The 17,632-nt window shown below is 41.0% G+C and overlaps 1 protein-coding gene across 1 annotated transcript; it reads right to left on the reverse strand.

Annotated features, from left to right (window-relative positions):
• Positions 1 to 1,737: 1,737 nt before the first annotated feature.
• Positions 1,738 to 17,240, reverse strand: LOC137892299 (apolipoprotein B-100-like). The gene is made up of 28 exons (XM_068737336.1): positions 17,183 to 17,240; positions 16,996 to 17,025; positions 16,225 to 16,337; positions 15,964 to 16,109; positions 15,701 to 15,848; positions 15,461 to 15,613; positions 15,020 to 15,144; positions 14,820 to 14,905; positions 14,272 to 14,716; positions 14,044 to 14,158; positions 13,815 to 13,961; positions 13,515 to 13,726; positions 13,198 to 13,393; positions 12,924 to 13,103; positions 12,610 to 12,813; positions 12,336 to 12,503; positions 12,034 to 12,239; positions 11,703 to 11,885; positions 11,476 to 11,606; positions 11,152 to 11,362; positions 10,895 to 11,067; positions 10,456 to 10,604; positions 10,251 to 10,360; positions 9,787 to 10,160; positions 3,545 to 9,574; positions 3,333 to 3,444; positions 2,933 to 3,119; positions 1,738 to 2,850 (listed from the first exon to the last, which is right to left on the reverse strand). The coding sequence occupies exons 1-28, from the start codon at positions 17,238 to 17,240 to the stop codon at positions 1,864 to 1,866; spliced, it is 11,379 nt and encodes a 3,792-aa protein (XP_068593437.1). The 3' UTR covers positions 1,738 to 1,863.
• Between the last annotated feature and the right edge of the window lie 392 nt (positions 17,241 to 17,632).

Genomic DNA, 17,632 nt, shown 5'->3' on the forward strand with positions numbered 1-17,632 from the left:
TAGCTTTCAGTGTTGAGCTTCCAGAATGCATCATACATGTTGGGGCTGGGTTAGGATTTCATTTATTGCATGACATTACATAAGAGCTGGCATGCTGTAGGCGTGTTACTTAAGCAATTTATGTTGTTCTCAAGTATTTCTGTACAGACAACAAATTGCGTGCATAGACTGTATGTGGAAACTCTTTACAACTACACTTTTGAATGTGACACGCTGAAAAAACATAGCTACATCTGACTAGTATCTCCTTGTATCTTCAGGAACTAGTTGATAACATGTTCTAGTACTATTTATTAGAGATAATCATGGGTCAAAGGTTTCAGTTTCTGACAATGTTCCTCAAAAGCTCAATCAGGGGTTCAGCTGAACGTGCCTATCCCTGTTTTGACTCATTTTGAATCATTCATTTTATAAAAAAGAAAATTGTGATATAATAAAGCTGGAAGCTAAGTTATATGCAGAACAAAATCTGCTAATCAATGCACACATGCAGGCATTTCTGCCATTCACGGTTTTACCAAATGGGTAACGACATTAGGCAATGTCTTCATAAAACTACAGGACCATACGAGATAGTTCCCAGCCCCAAAAACCACAAAAGTACTGTCTGGTTTTGGTAACTATTGATTCACCAACATGCAGATTCTCACAGTCATATCATTTTAGTATTCAATGGTTTATAAATCATATGTTCCAGTGCCCTCCTCTGGCTGCTAATAGACATTGCATTTGTTGGCCTGTTCATGAATCTGATCTCCAATATAGGCTACAGAGAGCACATTTATCAAATGTACAGTTTAAAGCCCCTGAATACCTACACAGGTGTTTTGAGTTATTCAGGCTGATTACACCTCTGCTCTGGTTGAAGGTGGGCCGGAGTTCTGATGAGAATTTATTAGGTCACAAGTCTTCATTTACCAATAAGAATGATAATTTCTTGTAACTGTAGGAATTAGAAAACTTCATTCGAAAACCCTCAATAGAAGCTTTGAACTTTGAAAGCTAGGGCTGGTTATGACCAACTTTTTTTTCATTGCACACACAGAACGGACGGCTAGCAGGCTGTGAAGCAATATTCGCTGAATTTGACATAAAGTGTATTGGATTAGAATCACAGACTCCTTCTTAAAATACACCTTTAGACTGTGTGTTATTATATTTTTAAAATTTAAATGGCGAGTAAAAATAGATTATGATGGAATTTTTACAACCCTTTCTGTCAAAATGACAGGCAAGGAGGAAGTCTAACTCTGGCTGCCACCTTGTTTAGGTTTTTGTATCAACATCAGGAGATATTGTACAGACAACTCCTCATTTCATCTTCACAAATCAGCCATTCCTCTTCCATTGCAGGCTTTCAAGTGACAACAATAAATAACAGGGGCATCTGACAAAAGTTAATCTCAGTGGCGCAGTGCTGCAAGCTAATGTTTATATTGTAATATACAATATGCATGCATTGTGGTTTATAGGCATAAAAAATCTACAATTAGTTGTTCATTTTCATGCCGAAGTAAGTAGTGTCCTTAAACATTGGGGGGAAATAAAGAATTGCTGCACAACAGGATTTAATAAACACTTTATTTCACACCACTATCCAACACAGAGATAGAAAAATGAGACATGCAACACACATACTATACAGGTTGTTATATGCACCGTTGTTCCATGTAATGTCATTGTTCTGTGCATATCTATCCATCTATGTTTAAATATAACGGATATAGCTTCCCTTCATCTAGAATTTGTTCATCTATGTTGTCTTTTTTAGTATTTTGAACACTTACACATTTATGTTAAGATAATGCTGTAGCAATTCAAGGAGTAGCATTTCAATCTTTTAGCTTATTGGTGAAAGTGGAATCAAATATTAATCTCAAGTTTTCTTCCCTTCATTTTTATATAAGACCTGTATTGAGCAGGAACCTGCTGCAGATAGTCCGTAACATTGTGGTCAAATTGATTCACTACAGATCTGAAAATATCCAGAATGTAATTAATGCTGTCATTTATAGACCAAGTGTCAACAGCTGTGTTTGCATACTTGCTGATTGTTTTCAGTAAGCTGACATGCATGTCATAGAAAGCATTTATGTAGACAGCAATGGCATCCATGACATCAGACTTTAGGGTGTTGTCAACAAAGTCTTGAGCTTTGTCAACAAATAATTTTAAGGTGTTACCCAGTTTCTCCAGGAACATGTCTAGACTATCAAAGTGCTTCAGAAGATCTACTATAGGATGATTAGGCATATCCTTTAACCAGTCCCTAATCTCGTCAATTATTTTGGCTCCAGCCATGACATCACCAATGGGCATAGTGACCTGAATTTTTCGGACCATGCCAAACATGGCACTGAGAAAATACTCTAAATTAACAGCCACCAGATGTATTGTCTTCTCCAGCACAGTAGTAATGCTGTTGGTCACCTTATTGAGCACCTCAATGAGAGGGGTCATCTCCTCAGAGCCAGGCAGTTTGACTTGTGTCTCCCTCAGGACCTTGATGGCATCATCCAGGAAGACTTGAACAGTCTTCTGGTACTGAGCAACAGTGTTCCTAAAGAGGATGGACACCTGGCTCAGATGTGGGGCATGTTTGTTTGCAATGTTGTGGACCTCGTCAGTATAGTAAATAATAATATTCTTCAGCTGAGGAGCATGTTTAAACAGTTCGTATTTCGCAGCAAAGCTAGACAAACAAGAGGTGATGGCAGGAAGTCTTTCCTGTAGTCCGCTAATCATGATGTCAGGGACCTCCATGTTGATGATCATCTTCAGATTCATTTTATCAGCATCCTTGGCAGTAGCTTTGATGGTGACGACATCAACATCCTTCCCAGGATCAGACTGTTAAACAGTAAAAACATAAAATGAGACGTAAAACTCTTGATCATTGTCTGCAAATATAATAGCAGTATGAGCTCCTTACAGCATAACGGCCATAAAGCCTGGCATTCATTTGAGATGGGGCCCTGCCATGTAGCTGAAGACCCAGAAAGCCAGTAGATGGGATAGAAATTGTGGCACTGATTCCATCTTTGCGGACAGCACAACGCAAGTTCATGTCAGTGAAGGCAGGGCTGGTCATGTCCACAATCAGGGTGAGGCGAGTGTCACTGTAGAGACAGGCAGGAATAATGTGTCAATTTTCTGTAGTAAAGAAAGCTACTTCACCCACGAAACAGAACAATTTACAGAAAATAATTGGCAATATCTTTCATCTTATCGTTTCTTAGGATACATGTCAAAAAGTGTGTGATCTGGAGTAATAAGTGAAATTACAACTTTAAATTCCAAAACGTATCTCACACAGTGCTGATAACTGTTACCTCGGTGTATGGGAAAGAATGTGTTCAATGACCATTGTCAGATCAGTGTGGGTGAAAACTGCCTTCCCAGTCAGGCTTATGTCAGCATATTGAAAGTTTATGGAAATGGAAGCTGAGGAGGCACATAGACTTTAGTTAAGTACAGTAAATAGTTAATGATGCTTTTGCTTCAAATGTAAAAGTTATATTATATGCAAAAAAAAACAACTTACAGTCCAGGTCATATTCCAAGAAGACAATGGCAGAGGTCGCAGAGGACCTAAAGTTGACTTTGAAGACAGGAGCACTGCCTTCTACTTCAGCTGCAACATTTGTAGTGTACAGTGGGCTGACGAACTTGCTATTTGTAAAGATCTTTTGCTTGGCGGCTGTCACTTCAGTAATGGTCTTCTGAAAGATGATGAGGTCACCCAGGCTGCTTTGCTGAGATATGTTAATCTCCATATCAGCAGTCAAGGAAGAGGTTGGTGCAAAGTCGATGGTTGCCTGGGCAATATGCTTCCCCATGGTGTTGAAACGGAATAGGTTTGCCTCGTTGTTGCCAGTATATTTCAGCACTGCATACACACGATTTAGGGAGGCTTCAACAGCAAGATTGTCATTTACATCCATGGCAATGATTTTGGTGGTGCCGTAGTTAAGTTTGGCATCAGCAATAACCTTGGAGGTGGAGCGTAGGCCATCATTATTCAGATACAGATTGACATCATTATCCAGGACTCCCCAAACTAGACAGTCTTCAAGCATTGTGCCGTCTATGTTTAACTTAGTAAACGACTCCATGGAAACATGCTTAAATCCTCCCTCCAGCTTCAGACTGTGGTCAGCCTCGGCCTTTCCAACAGCATTGATCACAGGGAGGTTGAGGTTTCCCTTCATCCAAAAAGTAGAGACAGCATTTGCTTGGGTTTTGGTATCTGCAACCAAATTTTGGTTTGCTTCAAGGTTGAGTATAGGCAGGGCAATCTTTGCAACAGTAGCCACGGATAGAGCAGTTTCAAATGTCTCAGTACTCATACTGATGGTGCTGTCATGAGTGCCTTCAATGTGAGGATTCTCAAAGGACAGGGAATTGGCCAACTTGATTCCTCTCTTGGTGGTCAGACTAGTGGTACCATCAAGTTTGGCTTTTAGACCCTCAAACACAGAGGCTGTGGTAGCTCCCAGACGGAACACGAGATCATCCTCAGCATACAGTCCAGCATTGACATTTAGATTAATGATGGCAGACTTGACAGACATCTCTGTAATCAGATTACCCAATGAGGGAATCTGGATCAGACCCATCATATCAACAAGGGGGGCAGCCTGGCTTTTCTGGTAAACAATCTTGGCATCCACATTAACAGCCTGGTCAGTGGTAGTCAAAATGTGTTTCAGCCCGGTTTGGTCATACAAGTCAATATCACTAATAGCTGGGGTATGTGAGTCAACAAATGGAATATACATCTCAGGAATGCTGATTGGTTTAGTCAGGAAATCAAGGTTTGCTTCCCCTTCTACAGCAGCAAGGATGACAACTTCCCTCTCATTGTTGTTTACCGTGAAGTTCCAGAACTGTTTGTATTGATTGAAACGGGCCAGAGCTACAATGTTCATATGTTGCATGTCAGGGCTGAATGTTGCGACGTAATCATTCTGGAGATCAATTTTGGCATTAAGAGCATCATTGACATTGACCTTGGTGTTTCCCTTGTTCTGAAGGCTGAACACAACCTCTTTGGGGCTGAGAGAAAAATCGATCACATTGTATAGGGCTCCATTAAAGATACCTATTAAATCTGTGCTGTGGGTTGCCTTCAGCTCAAGCTTTGTGTCATGCAGATTGGCATAAACCGATCCCACTAAAAGGTTATTTTTGATTGATGGGCCTTCTGCTTCAGAGCGAACATCAAACTTGAAATATCTGAAGATGTCAAAGTCAGCACTCAGGGTCTGTCTCATCTTCAAAAGGAATGTATCTGTGTTACTAATGAAGATCAACTTGACTGTACTTGGATTGACAGTGACTTCCAGGTCACTCTTGTGTGTACTGTCGTAAGAGTTGAAGGTGGTAGTACCCTGATTTCCAACAGTTATTGTAAGAGAAGTACCTTCCTGTCGGGCCATGTTTTTTTGAGTTACAGATATCTCACCAGTGATGCCCATGATGGGGAGGTTGAGCACATGTTTATAGGAAGTGTCAATAGTGGCAGATAAACCACCCTTAGTAGCTAAGAAAGCTTCATTTAAAAGCTCAGCATTGTATGGTGCTGTGTTGGCCTTCACTATGGTCTTGGCTGAGGCCTGTGCTGAGAAGTCATAAAATGTTACAGATGCATGGTGGTCCAACTCAAGAAAATTGTGAGTGAACTTAAAGGTCTCAGCAGCAATCACACGATACCCCTTGGGAACAGCAATACGAGCAGTGGAATCCAGGTTGAAGTTAAGGATTTCAAAGCTGAGGGATGTTCCTTGGGAAGTCAGAAAAGCTGTCAGCTGAGGAGTCTCATCTACATCAAGAGAGCTCTGGACTTCAGCACCATTCCTAATAGTGTAGATGGGGGAGTTAACTTTTATCTCATAACTGAGTTTACCAAATCCTGGAATCCTGACCTCACTGGGAATGATTGGCAGCTGAAATGGTGGGAGTTGGAGAGTGTTTATAAGGTTTTCTGCTGGAACATGAGGAAGAGTGGGAAAGGAGAACTCGGGTACAGTAATCTCAGGAAGTGAAAACTCAGGCAGGGCAGGAAGGTAGTTCATAGTCAGGTCTCCAAACGAAGCACCCATATCAAACATCTTCATCTCGAAGTTGAGAAGGAAATCAATTAAGTCAATAATTCTTTGCTTAATTTCATTAGTTGAGATAATGGTGGCTTGCACAGTGTGGAAGCCCAAGATAGTGAACTCAGGGATGTCCAGCTGTGATGGGATTTCAAACTGGTGGAGCTTATCTATGCTGAACTTCACGGAAGGCACAACAAGATCAGTGAGAGGAATGGTGAAGGATGGCATGTTCAGCTCAGCTTTCATCAGTCCAGTAATGAGTCCCTCAATTATCTGCAATACCTCACTGACAATTTTTTGCTGAGGTGCCACCTTCTTAATGATCTCAACCATACTGGTGAAAATATCAGTGGAAATGGTTATGAACTCAGTATAGCAATTCCTTGTCAACTGCAGATAAGAGGTAATTTCAGCATTGACATCCAGTTTTGCAATTTTTTGTTTTATAATTTCAGCAAATCCCTTCATATTATTTAACACAACCTGGTCAAATAAATCCTTCACTTTTTTCATAAATTCTGCAATTTGAATTTCTCTCACTTGTTCCAAAGAACTCCTGACAGAGGATAAGACAACGTTTGCAAAAAGTCTTGTTGCCTTAAGTTTCTGGGGGATTTCAAGAAACCTGATCAGGTCATTTACATGAGCACTGTACTTTGTTATCATTTGATTGCATTGATCCACAAAGTCTTTATAATCAAATGAATTCAATTTCTGCTCAATAATGCCAATATATAAATTCAGCTGTGAAATAATATCCTTAACCTCAGTTGTTTTCAAATAGTTAATAGCGCTCTGGAAGACTTGCATGCATTTGGTAGGGATGTCTGCATCTTTCACCATGTTTGCCACAGCCCTGATAGTTTCCTCAATTCTGAACTGCTTGATGAGCTCCGCAACCTTTTCCAAGACAGCCTCAACCCTTTTTTCAATCTCAAACTTAACAATCAACTCTCTCATCTTGGCATAGAATATGTTGATCTTACCTAGTATGTCAAGGTCCTGAAACATTTTCTTAATGTAATCTTTTATATCGCTGAAAATCTCTGTGGGAATCCGACTCACTAGTTTCTCAATATGAGCTTTAAAGTTGATGGAGGAAATGAAGTTCTTCAGCTCAGCAACACATTTCTGCATGTCAAAGGTCTTAATCATTTGTTTCATATCACTCATGACTGTCTGTAGTTTGCCCTTGATTTCATACTTGGCATCAATATCATGCAGGAATGCAATGCTGCTGTCCTTAAGCTGTTCCAAGTTAATCTGCTGGACAATGTATCCTATTGTATCAATCATAGACACTACCATAGCCTTGATGTCATACTCCTCATTAATAGCATTCAGCTGTTGCTGGATCTCCTGAATGAGGGTTTCCGGTAGGGTGCCACTAACAATAATCTCTCTCACCATACCAGCGAAGTGTTGGAAGTAAACTGTGAGATCAGCCAGCAGTTTCTCTACAATGATCTTCAGATTGCTCAAAGAGGCTTCCACATCCTCCATGGTGATGGCATAGTTTTGGGTAAAATCATTTAGGTACTGTTTCAGCTGGATGAGGTTGCCTTCTATGTTCAATTGAGCAAAATACTCACTTACATGTTGTGAAAGAGCCTCAAGTTTAGTCCTGATGTCCTCATTGTTACTGTAGTTTTGCAATGTCTCTGCAACATGTACAAGAAGGACTTTGATGCTTTCAAAGGGAGTAGAAAGACTTTCAATGGTAGGAAACTGAATTATGTGACTATCTGTGCTCTTGTCATACTTGAGGAAGCCAGAGATGGTGAATTCCTGGTTCTCGGTGGAGTCTGTGTTGAGGATGTTTGTGAGGATGGTACCAGAAACCTCAATTCCAGTTCTTTCAACAGTGTTGTAAACACTCATATCCTGAATGAAAATGTGGTCATTCAATTTAGACTTCATTCTAAAACTGGTCTTCTGCTCTTGGAGTGACAGAAAAGTATCCATGCTGTTGTCAGTAACCGTTTCAAGAGCAAAGCCGTTGTCTAGCTGCTGGTTTATTGATGCTCTGCATTCATGTGAGGTAGCAAAAGCCAGGGGTTGTGCTTTAAGGAGGAACTTGCCATAAAGCTGGGCACTATGCTTTCCATACATGGTCATGTCTCCATCAGCATTGAAAATGGCATCAAGGTTGAAATCGAAAGGAACAATGCTGCAACGGATGGTGTGGTCAAAGCGCATTGGCTGTGAGTTGAAGCGGGCGTCATTGGTGAACCTGGCAGCAAGACCGACAACCTCAAGCTCGGTGTTATGGCTCATGTGTGTTCCCAAGAGTTTTCCCGTGGTGCTGCATTTTGCATTTGCCATCATATCAGCATAATTTACCTGATAGGTGTGCTTGATCTCTTCTGCACCATAGATGGCTTTCAGGCTTCCAGTCAGGTCCATCTTGTAGAGCTCTGCCTGCAGCTGAGCCTCATTAATGAAGCTGGCCGCCAGAAGGTTCAGATTGTTTTTAACATTTGCAGAGGCAGTGTAGGGTTTCATGTCGACGGTGATATCATGAGTGTAAGTGGCATACTCACTGGCGGTGGCTTCAGCCTTTGAGTTGAAGTCAAGGCTAGAGAGAGTGATGGTCAGAGTGTTGGCATTATCAACCTTGATGTCACGCATTGCAGCCTTGTTGGTAATGGATAGAGAAGCCATTGAAGCATCAAGCCCAGCGTTGAAAGTGTTTTCCAAGGACAGGGGGCTCTGGAGGGTGGTTGTTCCACTTGTGATCAAACCGTCCTTGTTAATTTTTAGGGTAGCCTTGTGAGTAGCCTCATTTTCAAGGAGCTTCATGGTGGCATCGCTGTTCACAGCCAGACCATTGACATCAAGAGAGGCAGTCAAAAGAGAGTAAACACGGTTTTCAGAGTGGTCTGCATTTGTCTCCATTCTCATGAGGACTTCACCAGCACCAGCAGAGGATTCAGCCTGGTTATGGATCTTCATACCAAGAGCAAGGGCATTTGCATCACATTTCAGGGACAGCTTGCTGTCTTTGAAGGAAAGCTCAGCAACATGGGTCAAAGTGTCTTCAAAGGCATTGGTGTTAGACACAACTGACAATTCACCATTGGCAAGAGATGCAGCAATTTTGTTCTGGATCTTACCAATTGTGGAGTCAAACTCAACAGTAGTATCAATATTTGCTTCTGGCCTGAATGGGAAGATGGTGAATGACTGGGATGAAATGGTTTTGCCATACATGGTTCCAGCCGTTAACGTTCCCGCAAAGTTGCTATCAGCAGAAATTTCTTCAGTGTTGATTCCAGTCATGCCAGTGTGCTCTAGTATAATATAAAGACCCAATGGGCTTGTGGCTTCAATCTTGCTGCTTGACATCAAATTCATTTTGTCTGTGATGGTTACATCCTCAACAATACTAATCGTGGCTTCAATGAATTTATGCCCCAAAGAGCTTTTCAATTCGGCCTTGATGGAATCAGTAGTGGCCAACATTCCAGAGCCTACATGAAGCACACAAGAAGAACAGATGATTTATAGCTTGATAACAGATACTATAACCAAAATTCTGTCACATTGTTTCACATCAGTATGAGTTGAAAACTGTAACTGAAAACTGTTGTACCTACAGTAAACATTGCATCATTTTAACTGTGTATTAATGATACCAATTAATCAAAAACTGGTTTCATGAATGATATTTACTGTGAAATACCTTCAATCTTTATTGAGAGGATGTCAAGTGGGGAGGTTCCTGTCACATCAAACTTAGCTGAGTAGCTTGGTGTTTCCACAACATCTTTCCCAGCAGCCATTGAGGCCTCCATGTCATATAGGTTGCTCTTCATCAGAGTTGACACCTCAGCTTTTCCAAAAAGAGGAATGGACAAAGTAAAGCTCTCGGGGACAACAAGCTCTGGGATGGGAATTTCCATGGAGACGATCTCCAGTCCAAACTGAGGTAGAGACACGGTAGGTGTGGTCAAAGCTGGTGGGAAGTTAAGCTCTTCTGTTGACTTTCCTCCAAGAGGTAGAGGGATATCAATGGTGAAGTGCTCGTTGTTGAAATAGTAGACAGCCTTTGCCTCACTGTTATAAGGACAAAAGTAAAATGAATAAATATTTTGTAAAAAAAAGCCAGTGACTTTAAACTTTCACCTCAGAATGGTTTTCACTTACGTATTCAGGAACAGTGTCTCTGGCAAGGAAATCTCAGGCATATCAGGCACTCTGAAGTTCTGAATGTAAGGTAAATCGGCACCGTACTTTTCCATGTAGTTGTTTCCTGCCTAAGAAAACAATACCCAGTATTTTGTTAATTCTCAACATTAAAAATCAGAACAAAAGAGAAACTGTGAATATTTTTGAAATGAAAGATTCCTACCTCAACAAACTTCTTGAAGATGTGACGGACTTTCATGTCAGTCTGCCCCACCTGCATGTCAAGAAGTTGGTTGCCATACTCAGCAGTTGGCAAGCTGGTGGTGTCAGTGTTCACATCAGACTTGAACTCAACCTCAAATTTGCTGGCATCTGCAACAATAGAGAACAATGAATGGAATCCCAAAACTTGACGTGATATTCCTTTAATCCCCCAGTTAGACTTAATCTGGGAATAAAATTGCTCTACAAATGAATCAAATTTGGCATTTTCTCTGAGGCAAAATGGCCCCATTATGGGCCCTGAATTTGAACCATAATTCTTAAATGCCAGGTGTAGCTCAATTCAGGATGTGACCCAGGTTTATTTGACACTGTCAAAAAAGTAAGCAACTATTAAATGAATTTGCATGTAATATTCTGTAAAATAACTGGAAAATTACCATATTTCATTGCGATTTTCTGCTCACAGTTTGCGGCCATGATCTTGATTTCGCTCTTAAGCTCCAATTCTAATTCCTCATCACGTTTCATGTTGGCTGTGACGGTGGCATCAGCATTGATTGAGGGGACAAGAAGTTGGACTTGCAGCATACCCTCCTTCATGGCCTTCAGACTGAAAAATGTGGCAGTGAGTTAGCGTACTGTCAATTGTAAGGATGACATTAATGTTAATGAGGATTTATGGTTGATTTCTTACTTGGCACGGCCAACAAGAGAGAGCTGAGGGATGTTCTTGTTAATTAAGTCAAGAGAAATAGAGTGAGTTCCTTTGCCCTTGGTGTTTCCATCAACAACACCCAGCCTGAGTCCAGCCTCCACATCGTAGTCAGGGATTTGGATGTCAGCTGTGATGACATTCTTTCTTCTGTTATATTTCATGATTGCTCTGGCTTCAGTGGGCTCTGAACCTGTTGTTGACCAACAAATATATTAATATTACATAACTCCGTAAACATTTTTGACCACCTGAGCCACTAAGAAGACAGAAAGGGGTTATCATACTTTTCATATTATACTTTACCTTCAGCCCTCAGAACAAACTTCACAGAGTCAACCTTCTGCCGTCCCTCTTCTCCCTCTCTCAGGAGCTCATAGGCAACAGTTGCAGTGTACTCAGTGACTTCACCAGTAGGATGGAGTTCCACAGCAAATCTTTGTAGATAATTCAGATAATTAGCCAATATTGATAAGCATTACATTTTTTTTTAAAGAAAATTATATGCTGGTGGTTTGGAAAGTCTTGCTCACTGGCTGTCTCCGCAGATGGGGAAGTAGGGGGTTGTCTCCTGAGAAGAGACATCAATGTACTGCAGAGCAGTGCAGTATTTCATTCCAGCGAAGAAAGGAGTGCACTCGTGCACATCAACCTTGTCCATCACCATAGGGGGGATGGTCTTCACCTCTGATCCAGTCACTGCCACCAGGCTGTTTCTATATGTGAAATGTATACAAGTTAGAATGCAGCTTTAACTGTTTGAATCTAAATGTAGAAAAGTTTAAGTTGTTGTAATCCAAGATATAAAATACCCTAAATTACTTCCTGCCTGTTGCGTTTTCCAAAAGTTCTACTTAGACTTACGTCATTTTGAAGAGCTTAATTGGACTTGTTGGAGCAGGGATGGTCAGCTTAACATTGTCACGTTCCATGGAGATCTTAGCCCTGAGCCCACTTTCATGGAAAAAGTTGCTGTGCATCTCCAATCCAGAGTTGACATATTCAGGGATGTAGGAGCCAATTTCAGATACAAACTCAATGCTAGCGGAGGGCATGAAGTTGACTTCACTCTGTGTGGACACATGGGAGAAATATAAAGAGTTGTGTTGATGCTATTCATTGTGAAAAAATATTGCTGGAATTTAAACACATTTATCAAGTATTACCATGTCACGAGCAACCTGAAGTCCACCCTTGATACCAGGGGTGAAAGTACCAGACATTGTAATCCTCAGAGGCACACCAGTGACAGTCGGCAGGAAGAATTCATTGTCCATGAAGATGTAGTGGGCAAAGATTGTGTTGTCAGCCTTGGTCATCAGTGCCATCATGATCTGTGGCAAATAAAGACACACATGGGACATTAAAATCATAGACAAGGAAACACTTAATGAAATCATTCTTTGATTGTCAACTATGCTCTTAAAAAAAGGTCCTTACATCAGTTGGGAACATTTTGAACATGCTGTCAATCATCATGGCAGCAGAGTAGGCCATCTCCTCCATTTCGTTGGTCCTCAGATATCCCAGCTCATTTCCCAAAAGTCTCAGATAAACCATTGCCTCTGGAGACTGTGCCGTCTTCAATTCCCTCACGAGTTTGTTGAGGTTGCGTCCAATCTCCCTCATCAGGTTCTGGGAGGCCTGAACATAGATGTTCACACTTTCTTAGAATACTTTTCCCTTACTGAAAAATTGCTCATCATGATTACAGTTGTTTTAGTCATGTGTACAAAACAGATTGGTCTGAGTACCTGTCTCTTCATCCTGTCCTTCTTCAGAGCAGGGAGTATGTTCTGCAGGACCTCATTGACTCTGAGTGGCATGTTTTCAGATACAAAGTACATTGTCTTCAGGGCAGTGTCGGGGAAGAAGCCATTCTTTCCAAACAGGGCATCAATGGTTGGCTCAAATCCTTTCCCCTCCATACCAATCTGTAAAGGTGATACATTTTTCACTGTCACAAATCAGCTTACTGAAAAATCGTTTCAAAGCACAATTTAGTTGAAAACAACTCAAAATATTTACCTCCATCATGTCGATGTCATAGCCAAATGCCTTCAGAGTCATTTCAAGCATGACCTCCTTGGGCAGATAACTGGTACCCTCAAAGATCATGTTGCCCTCCACAGATCCGATTTTGTAGTTGCGAGAGAACTTGGTAGGGTCCATTGTGGCCCCGACCTCATTACCCTGCAGCGCACCTTGAATCTTCTCCCTCAGTCTGTTGGAAAGAATCAAATATTACTGTTAAACGTCTGATGGTGATCAAATCGTACTTACCATGTAGTAAAACAACAAATTTAAGAAATATAAATATACATTTTAAACTTCTTTTCACTTACTCTTGAGTCTCTGGCTCAGTTGAGGACAAAATGTTGGTAATGTGGGAGATCACAAAGCTCTTGACTTGATTGTCCTGCTCATTGGGCAAGGCATCAGCCAGCTGGGCCAGTTCAGTGCTCTGGGGGTCCTTCATAAGTACCAGATATGCAGCAATACGTTTTTGCATGGGGCTGGTGCTGTCCAAAAGCACCTGCATGAGAACCTCTCTGCCCTGTGACCAATAGACATCAATTAAATGAGTATACAGTAGAAATAAATATTCTGATAGTTTTTCAAACCTTTGAAATAGTTTAACTTGCCTCTTCGGGGACGGGAGTCAGCCTGAACACTTGGATGGCAGCCTGCTGCACAGCCAGGGAAGCAGCAGGTTGGTTCACACACTGGATCACAGCAGATCTGAGTGCGGGGCCAGCAGATACCAGAGCTGGAGCCATGTTTCCAACAACCTGGAATCAAAGGACACATTGATATTTGGCTCCTTGGTGTTGGCAGTCATTTGAATTGTGACTAATAAGGAAGGTTACCCACTCTCAGTGTCAAGAAAGTGTTGTCCTTATCACCAGAGCAGTCACCCAAATGGGCAGCCATGGCCTCAGCAACAGAGTAAATCTCGGGGATCAGCTTTCCCTCAGCTTTGTAAAACCTGTTGAATAAATATTTAGAATTCAATCATTCATATCCCATTTTAAGCAAAGAAGGAAAACATTTGCTGAAATATTATTTAACTTGGAATAAAGTGTGGTTAACTTCACTCACCTCTTGACAGCATTGCTCAGGGCATACATGATGGGCTTGCTGGGCTTGTATTTGGCCATCTCGAGCATGTCATGGATCAGGAGGGCAGAGGGATTGGACACGAGTCCCATAGCAAAAACACCGGCATCTACCTCGAGCGAGGAGGTGTCAAAAGTCCTGAGGATCTGCATGATGGCGCTGCTGCACTCAGGGGTTCCACACTGGGCCAGAACCTGGTAGGTCAGGACACGGGACACATCAAGAGCCTCAGGAATGCTGGAGCTCAGGGTCTCAGTCTTCATTCCGCGGACCATGGTGACTAGCTTGTGGAAGAGGTGGGCCCTCCTATCACCCTCAGTCTCGGACAGAGTGGCCAGTTCTCTCAGGAGGTTGAGACCTGCATCTTTGTCCTGGATAACACTCTTATCCTCAACAGTGTCCATGTGAAGACCCTTGACAATGTCACCTGTGATACACAAGTAAATGTTTGCATTGAGTCCATCATATCTTTCATTCCATTTTAATAAATAGCCCCAAAAAAGGGAATAGAGGTATGAAGAGAAGCTTACTGCGGTCAAAGACTCTGTCGTTGTGAGTGGAAACCTCAACCAGAGTCAGTTCTTGCTTTCCAATATTGGTAACTCCATATTCTCCCCTGGGGAAACAACACAAGGTTGAAAAGTACAGTAGAGTTCTTGAAAAAGACGTATCTGTATGTCCACTCACATAATGAAGCACAGTAAAGAGTGCAGTGTGAGGGTGCACTTACTTGTGAGAATACGGAATGAGTATATGTTTCTCAGTGCAGGACCCTGAGGTCATATGTTTCTCCTCATTATCAAACTTGTAGTTGCAGATCTGGGTGCTTCTGACCAGCTGGGCAAGAGGGTAGTGCTAAAACACAAATAATTAAGATTATCTGCAAGATTCTTGTTTTAGGATTTTAACAATATTGTGGATGCTAAGGGTAGTAATAATAATACATTTTATTTGTTAAGTGCTTTTCTGGACCCAAAGCCAAGGGTACAGTGGCAGTTTGCTTTCACACTGCACAGCATAGAGATTACATGTCATTTAGACAAATTAGTACAGTAATGTGATTTTTGTTTGCTGAAAAATTGGGTCCGCAGTGTTGCTTAATACAATTTTTTTTTTTGTTGTTGTCAGTATTTCAAACCAGACCAACCCATGTGTTGCTTGGATATCTTACCATGCCAGAGATAAGCGCCAAGGGACTGGTGTGATCTCTCAATGGGACAAATTTGTCACATCTGGACAGGTCCCTGTTCAGGGTGATGTCAGTTGCAATGTCCTCTCTAGCGTTGATAGAATAACTGGTCTTGCAATTACCATGGATAGTGGGCTGAAATAAATGTTAACCGAGATATTGATATGATTTAATTACCGTCACATTCTTTTTATTGTGTTGTAGGAAAGTTGTTAGTCTTACCATATTCTTATTCATTTCTTCTTCTAGCAGAGGCACAGCCAGGGCAGAGATGATACCCCTCTTGATGTTCAGGATTGTTGTTGTCTCACCGTCCTCGGGGTATAGTTTCACATCGTACACACCCTCAACCACGACCTTCAGAGGATACCTACATCAAATGTGAGACTTTTAACATTAAGTCCTTTTGAAAATGTGTTTCATTTCATAATGTGCGTTCATGCAACTGGATGCCTTGGATTAGGAAAATTGTTGCTATAAAGTACCTTTCCATTTCAGCAGCAAAGGCATCAGAGCTGGTTGCAGGGTCGAACACAGGGTTTCCCTCTGCGTCCATGTCAACCACCTCACTCAGGCTACAGCCAGTGGTGCGGACGATGAAATTACAAGTCTGAGGTACTTCAATTTCAACCTGTTTTAAAAGATTATTTTAGCTCCCCAGATACAGTGTAAAACGATAATGAATAAATCAATTTAATAGCACGAAGAATTATGTAATTTAGCTGTCATAGTACAGTGACATGTACCTTGCAAGTGGCCTTAGGTCCATTCTTCAGATTTGAGGCACCTTTGATAGCGTTCAAGGACTCAGCTTTGTACAAGTATTCATACTTGTGGTAGGCTTTGTACCTTTGGTTTACTGGTAGAGAAGATAATGATTATATATTAGATTTTAGTATGCTGCAAGTACTCTGAGGAAGGTACGGTTTCGCTTCAACAATTCAGCCATGATTAAAAAAGTTCTACATGGAAAAGACATCTTATAGTGTTTTAATACAGAAATGTAAGGGAAAAAAATGCAACAGACCATTCACAATTGTAAATGTAAACATTCCAAATGCACCCTTAATTACGTAATTGTGGTCGCGCAATCAAAACGTACCAGATCAATGTCGGCTGATGGACATCCACAATAGATACTTGCATACATTTTTGTGATAAATACATATTAAAAGCTGTTTTGTTAATTTGCTTCATCACAAAATTCACTGACTGAATTGAAGTTCCACCTGGTAATCAGTGATGCGGTACATACTGTATGTCAAGGGCTTTTATTTTTAAGGTAAAAATGCAACGAGTGAAGCGGTGGACAGCATACACAGAGTACTTAGTGACCGTTTGCGTGGTGATGTGCTGCTCAGCACAAATGTATGTGTGAGCTAGTGTCAAAGTTCAATTTGCATATTATCTCCTACTATATAGTCCAAATTGTACATTTCATGAACAGCTGCAATGTAATAAACATTTACATTATGTCCAGGTTGTGTAATTAACATGTGAAAATACTCATAACTTACTCTGGCAAGTTCCCTGCTCTTCTTGGGCATCTGTAAAGACAATCATAGGAAAATTTTATTAAAAACGTTGTTTCCTCATGCAAGAAAAATATTTTACTTTTAAAAGAGTTTTTACTTTGTACAATTGTAATACATTCATGGCACCCCCAATATAAAGCGTTATGTAAAGTTAAAAAAAAATACATACAAGCCAAGGTTAGTGTGGTTAGGAGGAGAAAAAGACAGAGCTTTGAGTCCCCCATCATGGACTCTCCGCAAATCTCCTTTTTACTCCTTTGGTGAGTACTCATACAAACCTCCTCATTGGCCTTTTATAGGTGGGGATTTACATATATTACAGTGCTGTCCCAGCTCCAAAGTCCACTCTGTACGTTTAGAGGCATAGGGCAAATAGTTTCATAAGGCTTTCCTATCCTTGAATTTTTCAGTGACGGGTCTAAATATAAACTACTTATTTTAAAATACAATAAAATCAGATTGTAACATAACACCAATAATATCTTGTAATTTGCTTCTTAGGTGAAACATAAATATATAGTTGTGACTTTATTAATACTTCCAGGTTTTCCAAAAGTATCATTACAGTGAATGCTAAGGAGACACCTTTGTAAAGGTTTGTATAAAATCTGCATCAGCA

This window comes from Cebidichthys violaceus, unplaced genomic scaffold (genome assembly GCF_023349555.1).
Source record: "Cebidichthys violaceus isolate CVI_PGR_0920_01 unplaced genomic scaffold, fCebVio1.0.p SCAF_78, whole genome shotgun sequence".
In the NCBI taxonomy this organism is placed as follows: domain Eukaryota; kingdom Metazoa; phylum Chordata; class Actinopteri; order Perciformes; family Stichaeidae; genus Cebidichthys; species Cebidichthys violaceus.